Here is a 7,511-nt window from a genome sequence, read left to right as displayed (position 1 = left end):
TGACATGATAATAATAATGATAATGATAATAATGATAATACATTTTATTTGTAACGCACTTTATATTCCAAAAAAATCTCAAAGTGCTACAGAAGCAATCAAAAGGAGTTAAAAAAAACAACAACAATCCAGAGTAACAAGAAACAGTAGTAAAAATAAAAAACAATTACAGATTAAAGGATTTAAAAAAAAAAAAGGTTTTTAGACCCTTTTTAAAGCGGTCAGCCGTCTGTGGGGCCCTCAGGTGTTCCACAGTTGAGGAGCAGAAGGCTCGGTCTCCAAGTGTGCGGGTTTTAGTCCTGGGGGGGAGAAGTCTGTAACTGTTGGTGGAGCGTAGTGAGCGTGCTGAGAAGATCTTGAAGGTACTGGGGGGCGTTACCGTGGAGGGAGACTTTCTATCTCTTCATCTCCTGAGCCAACGTGACGTCACAGAGAAAACAACTTCAGCAAGAACTCACCCTGAAGCTGATTTAAAGAGTCAAACACTGACAGGCACAGTTCAGGTATGTACGTTTGTAAACCACTCACTCTCCCACACCAAAGCCCTGAGAGAAAATCAGTGATTTTAACATCACACACACAGGAGTTGCTGATCCATCACTAAGTTCTAATGTCTGATTTTGTCACTTCAGTGTTTGAAATCCTTTGTTGAGATCGAGTCAGTGACATAAAGCGACCACACGGGGCAGCAGAGGACCAGCAGCTCCTGTGTCCCCGTCAGCTAAAATCACTGATTTTCTCTCTGGGCTTTGGTGTGGGAGAGTGAGTGGTTTACAAACTTCAGTTTCCTGTTGGAAACGTCTGTCTGACAGTGAGATAAAGACGTGGACGTGTGGCGTAGATTTAAAGTGACGCAGATGAGACGATCAGATTTTAATTCAGTCATAAGAAAACTCATAACCACACTTCCTTTGTTTTATTTAGGTTCCACTTCAGTGACACTCTTTACATTTTATTTTTTACAAAGATTAACGTAAACATGACTCATCAGAAACAGTCAGAACGCTGGAAATCTGGCACACTTTTGTTTTAACCTGTTGAGCCCACAGTGACGTGACCTCGGCCGGGGTCAGAGGTCACGGGCTCCTGCTTTGGAAGCAGATATTTGACGGCCCAGTGCAGCAAAGACTTGGACACCGTGAAGCCACTGAAGTCCTGCAGGTTCTGTCCGGTCACCTGGTACGTGTAGGAGAACGGTCTGCCGCTGCTGTGCATGCTGGGAGTTTTCCTCCACATGCTGCTCACACTGTGGCCGTTTCTGTGGCTGCCGCCGTCTTCTGAGCCTGCCTGCGTGTCAACGAGCCAAGATGGCGGCTCCACGCTGGTCTGAGCTTCAGCTGCAGCCTCACTTCTCTTCCTCTTCGCCTTTCTGTGTGTGGTCTCCTCACACGTCTCCTGGTCTGAAGCAGAAGGCTTGCCTGCAGGGGGCGACACCTCCGCGGGTTCCGGTGGACTCACGAAAGGCAACGCCAAAGAAGCAGGCGTGGAGACGGGGCCGGTGGAATGTGGTGGTTTCTGGTACGGCGGGAAGTCGCTAAAGTCTTTGCTCTGCGCTGACGTCGGCTGGGATTCCTTGGCGATGTGGACAGGAAGCCGAGCGCTGGTTGCCGTGACGGCGTGACCGGGTCTGGATTTAGCTTCAGCATTTGTTGTTGAGGCGTCTGGTGAAGCCTCAGAGGAGGAGGACGTGCACGGTGGGGGGAAAATGTCCCAGGGATTTGACAAAAGCGTGACATCGCTCTCAATTACGTGCCGCGTCACGTCGTCCACAGGAAGAGGCGGGATCTCGTCTGCACCACAGACTCTCTCTGCAGCTGCCGGTGCAGGTATTCGCCACGCTGCGACATCTACGGACAGCGGTGCGGGTTCTGGACGTGAATGTGTGCGCGTGTCCACGGTGTGCGACGACGTCCGTGGCTGCCGAGCTCCGTCCTCTGGGACGAGGAGACACTTCACGGGGACAGTGAAGCGCTCCACTCCTTTAAATCTGAGCCTGTCCACGTCCCAGCCCGTGGCGGCGAGAGTCGGCAGTGGCGCGTACGAGGAGGTGGAGGGCTGCGGGCTCACAGAGCCCCCACCTGCCACCGCCAGCCTGTCCCGCACGTCGTCCAGCACGGCCTGGACACAGTCGTGCTGCCACTCGCCGAGCAGCTCGGACAGATCAAACCCACACTGACTCCTCTGAGACTCTGGCTCCGCCTCCTCACTCAGTAGCGCCCGCCACGTCTCGCAGATCTTCAGCCGCACAGAGGACGCGGTCGTGCAGCACGGCGTGTTGTCTCTGACCGGACCGGCGGCGGTCGTGGCGAGCTCTCCCACCGAGAGGAAGAAGCGGCACCTGGTCTGCTCGGACGTCATGTGGAACCGGAGCTGGTAGTCGTGGATGCACGCAGTGGCGTTGAGGAGGCTGGCGAAACACTCGCGGTCCTCCTGCTCCTGCAGACGCTCCCAGGCCGCGGCGGTGAGGACGGCGGGGATCTGGAGGAAACCGTCCGACAGGAAGAGGAGCCCAGTGAGGCCGTCAGAGTTCTGAGCCTGAGACTGAGACATCTCACCCACACCGATGACGTGAGCCTTCAGCCGCCCGCCCCTCCCCTCCTCCTCCTGCTCCCGGCTGCTGTAGCTCAGGATCAGCTTCTCTATCCATGGAGACAACTGGTTTCGAGGAGGTCGGGGCATGTTTGAAGTCCTGAACTGTGTCTCCACTAAACCGCCACAACATCTGCACACCAGCTGCAGAGCAAATCAAGCACATCATACAAAGAGTTTATGCTTCTTTACTGTATTCACCTGTTTTGTGGGAGCATTTAAATTGGATTAAGATTTTTACAAAATCTACTTTGTCATTATTCACTTTCTTAAATTTGAATATTTTCTACTTTCTGTCATTTTTCACCTTCTTAAATTTGAATATTTTCTACTTTCTGTCATTTTTCACCTTCTTAAATTTAAATATTTTCTACTTTCTGTCATTTTTCAGCTTCTTAAATGTGAATATTTTCTACTTTCTGTCATTTTTCACCTTCTTAAATTTTAATATTTCTACTTTCTGTCATTTTTCACCTTCTTAAATTTGAATATTTTCTACTTTCTGTCATTTTTCAGCTTCTTAAATGTGAATATTTTCTACTTTCTGTCATTTTTCACCTTCTTAAATTTGAATATTTTCTACTTTCTGTCATTTTTCAGCTTCTTAAATGTGAATATTTTCTACTTTCTGTCATTTTTCAGCTTCTTAAGTAATATTTAATACTTTCTGTCATTTTCAGCTTCTTAAATATGAATGTTTTCTACTTTTGTCATTTTCAGCTACTTAATTGTGAATATTTTCTACTTTCTGTCATTTTTCAGCTTCTTAAATTTGAATATTTTCTATTTTCTGTCATTTTTCAGCTTCTTAAATGTGAATATTTTCTACTTTCTGACATTTTTCAGCTTCTTAAATATGAATATTTTCGACTTTCTGTCATTTTTCACCTACTTAAAATTTAATATTTTCGACTTTCTGTCATTTTTCAGCTTCTTAAATGTGAATATTTTCTACTTTCTGTCATTTTTCAGCTTCTTAAATTTGAATATTTTCTACTTTCTGTCATTTTTCAGCTTCTTAAATTTGAATATGTTCTACTGTCTTTGCTTCATAAAACAAAATAAATCATTCAAACTGAATCATTTTGTTTGTTTGTGGACAAAACCAAGACATTAGAGAACATTTCTACATCATATTCATTTTAGTCATGAGAAATAAATAAGTTGATCAAACCTGTTAAATTAAGAGAATAAATCACATGCCATAAATGATCAGAGATATTAAATGCATAATTATTGCTGTAACTAACGATTAAATTTATGATAAAATCATTTGTCCACTATTTTCTGGGTTAAAACGGCAGAAAGAAGTGGCATTTAAGAAGCTGAAAATCACAGAAACTGGTATAAGTTATTATTAAAAAACACACACCAATTAATCGATTACCAAAATAATTGACAATTGCCAAACCAAACAACTCATGGAATAATACAGAAAGTTGTTAACTGTAGCCTTAGACCTTACAGTTTTTGTTTGTGGTCGATGTTTACGGTGGTGAATAAAAATATCGACTCCACTATAGCGGGCAACTGCAGCGTTACTGATTTACACGTACTCAACGTAGACATTAAACTTTACACGTACTCAACGTAGACATCAAACTTTACACGTAGTTTTTAAACTAGCTTATCTTGAACTTCTTACCTTTGAATAAAGCTCAGGAAACCGAGACCATGTTGACGTTTACTCACAGTTATGGCGGCGGCAGTTTTAACTTAAAGTCAACTAGAGAAAACAACGACACGAGGAAGTTGGGGCTTCAAAATAAAAGTCGCCACATTCACTATATTATTGCATGTGCATCTCAACGAGTCGCTCACTCGCGGTAAGTCACGGCAACGGTCTTACCGGAAGTACCGTTCGGCGGGATTCTCGTTGGCTTGCTCTCGCTCACAGTTTGATTTTTCGGGCTATATTCCGCTTTGCTTAGCCCTCGTCTCTTACATTCACTCAGAAAAGTAGAACAAGAACAAGTTTCCGTCTCACGCGAGCTTTATTTTATGACTTTGTTCGCGCACAGGTGGCTCCTAAAAGTATTGGAACATTGTTTACAGGGGACACCGTTTCCGTGTTACCGGTGAGGCGTTCAAGACCATCTGAATTCTGTAACGTAAAAATAATAAGAGGCGTGTAAAGTTGTTGCCTTTGTTATTGCATGAGTGTTGGCGTCACTATGGTGTATTCTATGAATCTACTCATTTTTTGTACATTGTTTTATTTATTAATTCTGTTCATTTTATTCCCGGACGACACGGGCGTTTGTACATTCAAAACACGCGCCAGTGAACGCAGCACGAATACATGTCTTAGCTCCGTGTTACATTCACGCCTCGAGTGATTCACGTCTCTAAAGACGAGGAAACGCAGCCCGAACGTGTCAGATTTGACACTATTTGTAAAGGCAGTCTCACGGTAAGACCCCTTTAACTTGACATTTTAAATAAGCAAACAAAAAAACAGCTGCGAGTCCTTGTAAACACGGACATGTCACTCTCGCACTCCCCGTTCGTGTTTGACAGTGGTTTAGTTAAAAACGGCCTATTAATGCGAGCTCCTTCGTTTACAACTGTCTCGCTACCAGCTCGGTTTCTACGCCAGCAGCGGCACCAATTCATATTCACAAACATGTTCAGTTCAAGGTGGCTAATTCTCACCAGAACCATTGCAGGCTAGCCAAACACGTAGCTAACAAACCAGCTTTTAACTTGTCATCTATTGACGAAATACATGCTTATGTTGTCATTTGTTGAAGCGGAATTGAATTGAAGCGTTACTAACTAAAAAGTGTGTTATCTCTAGCCCAGGTTTGTTGGTGAGCAGTAGAACCTAAAAGTGACACATTTTTAAAGGGGGTTCGGTTTTCGGTGTTGTATGTGTACAGGAGGGGACGAGTGCTTTTCGGGCTGACATGCCCGATTCTGGATCCAAGTTTTCGGACCCTCAGCATTCACAGAGACTGCTCCAGGTTCTTCGCACCTTCTGGCAGGAGCAGAGTTTCCACGATGCCCTGCTGGTTGTCGATGGGGAGGAGCTTCCTGTCCAGAAAAACATCCTGGCTGCTGCGAGCCCTTACATCAGGTCAGGACATCAACCACTGACCATCAGTGATCATTTACCCTGGTATTTGAGCACATGGTTATTTCACTGCCCTGTGAAAGCGAGCATGGGTGTGTCCACTTTCTGCTGGAATGACAGAAGAGCTGCCAGAGTTTCCATTTTTGATTTCTTCCCGTCAGGACCAAGCTGAACTACAACCCTCCAAAGGAAGACGGGTCTACATACAGGATCGAGTTGCAGGGTGTCTCCATGGACACCATGAAACAAATCCTCGACTTCATCTTCAGCGGTGAAGTGAGTGTGGAGAGTTTTTGTTTGTTTTGTTTTTAGGTGCAAGGTGTGGTCAGAACAAGTTATTGTTTCCTGCCCATCATGTACCACAGGGCTCTGTGTTAGGCCCTCTATTATTTACGAATTAGATAAACTCAATCTCAGATGGAATGTGTTATTTTTTATTTTTTATGCAGATGTTACATAATGCTGTGTACAGGCGGCTGAAATCTGACTAAAGGCTCTGTGTGTGACACACAACAGGCTACACAACTGCATTTCAAACTTGCTCTTATAGTTGTAGTTATAGTGGTATAGCTGATAGTTCATGTGAAAACATGGCTGCCCGCAGAGATGCAAGGAAAAAAAGAGTTCAGCCACTTTACTAAACATTCACCAATACAATCTATGTCTGCTTATGTCTATGATGCTTTAATAATGCTTTATCCAGCTGTCAGACATGTTAAACCTATAGCATTATAAGACTATTATAACATGAATGTGAAGTTTGTAAACCACTCACTCTCCCACACCAAAGCCCATAGAGAAAATCAGTGATTTTAGCTGGTAGGGACACAGGAGCTGCTGGTCCTCTGCTGCCTCGTGTGGTCACTTTGTGTCACTGAGGTCAATCTGAACAAAGGATTTTAAAAGCTGAAACCATAAAATAAGACATTAGAACTTGGTGATGGAGGCAGCAGTGGATCAACAACTCCTGTGTACTGTGATGTTAAGATCACTTTTTCAATGGACTTTGGTGTGGGAGAGTGAGTGGTTTATAAACTGTCTCACAGTGAGTTAAAGACGTGAACATGTTCTTACGGCTGACACTTCAGAACCTCATACAACCACAGCAGAACTAACCCTTTCATCTCAACGGGACTTTCCTGTTTAAATAAAAGTTGTGTGTGCTCCCTTCACCCACAGATCACTCTGAGTGAAGACACCATCCAGGACATGGTGCAGGCGTCTGACCTGCTCCTCATGACCGACCTCAAGCTGCTGTGTTGTCAGTTCTTAGAGAGCTGCATCACTGCAGAGAACTGCCTCGGCATCCGCCTCTTCTCCCTCCACTACTGCCTGTACCACGTCCACTATGCCGCCACGGAGTTCCTGCAGACGCACTTTCGCGACGTGGCGCTCACAGAGGAGTTCAGGGAGCTTCCGCCGGAGCGGCTCTGCGAGGTGCTCGCCATGGAGAAGCTGAACGTGGGCAACGAGAAGTACGTGCTGGAGGCTGTGGTGCGGTGGTTGGCACATGACCCACAGGACCGTAAGGTGAGTGGCCATGATGAAAAATGACTGATGTAAAGTTAAAAATGTTTGTTTATTGTATGATGATTTAAAAAAGAGCTTCTTGCTCAAACATGAACGTTGTTCCATGTGTTTGCAGGTGCACCTGAAGGAAGTGATGTCAGCTGTATGGCTGCAGGGCCTGGACGCCAGCTACCTGAGAGAGCAGGTACTCCACCTGCGACATTAAACCTGTGGTAATCATCGTTGTTAAAGAAAAAATCCACCTAATGATGTTTGCTGGAAAAGCAACACGTCCACGTCTTTATCTCACTGTGAGACTGAAGTTTGTAAACCACTC

General features: G+C 45.0%; 2 protein-coding genes across 4 annotated transcripts; one reads left to right on the top strand and one right to left on the bottom strand.

The window, feature by feature from the left end:
- Nucleotides 1-901: 901 nt before the first annotated feature.
- Nucleotides 902-4,599, bottom strand: LOC122761897. Of its 2 annotated transcripts, XM_044017079.1 has the most exons (3): nucleotides 4,235-4,599; nucleotides 1,868-2,733; nucleotides 902-1,822 (listed from the first exon to the last, which is right to left on the bottom strand). In XM_044017079.1, the coding sequence occupies exons 2-3, from the start codon at nucleotides 2,677-2,679 to the stop codon at nucleotides 1,030-1,032; spliced, it is 1,605 nt and encodes a 534-aa protein (XP_043873014.1). In that variant the 5' UTR covers nucleotides 2,680-2,733; nucleotides 4,235-4,599; the 3' UTR covers nucleotides 902-1,029. The 2 variants fall into 2 exon arrangements, with proteins under 2 accessions (XP_043873014.1, XP_043873013.1); XM_044017078.1 differs by having other exon boundaries at nucleotides 902-2,733.
- LOC122761898 (gigaxonin-like) lies at nucleotides 4,525-7,415 on the top strand. Of its 2 annotated transcripts, none has more exons than XM_044017081.1 (5): nucleotides 4,525-4,667; nucleotides 5,472-5,668; nucleotides 5,827-5,941; nucleotides 6,845-7,195; nucleotides 7,311-7,415. In XM_044017081.1, exons 2-5 carry the CDS (start codon nucleotides 5,499-5,501, stop codon nucleotides 7,398-7,400), a joined length of 726 nt encoding a protein of 241 aa, XP_043873016.1. In that variant the 5' UTR covers nucleotides 4,525-4,667; nucleotides 5,472-5,498; the 3' UTR covers nucleotides 7,401-7,415. The 2 variants fall into 2 exon arrangements, with proteins under 2 accessions (XP_043873016.1, XP_043873015.1); XM_044017080.1 differs by lacking the exon at nucleotides 4,525-4,667 and adding an exon at nucleotides 4,680-5,002.
- The last annotated feature ends 96 nt before the right edge of the window (nucleotides 7,416-7,511 follow it).

The sequence above is a fragment of the Solea senegalensis genome, unplaced genomic scaffold (assembly GCF_019176455.1).
Source record: "Solea senegalensis isolate Sse05_10M unplaced genomic scaffold, IFAPA_SoseM_1 scf7180000015046, whole genome shotgun sequence".
Lineage (NCBI taxonomy): Eukaryota > Metazoa > Chordata > Actinopteri > Pleuronectiformes > Soleidae > Solea > Solea senegalensis.
Note: the sequence above shows the minus strand (reverse complement) of the source record. Positions and strands in the feature narration are given on the sequence as shown.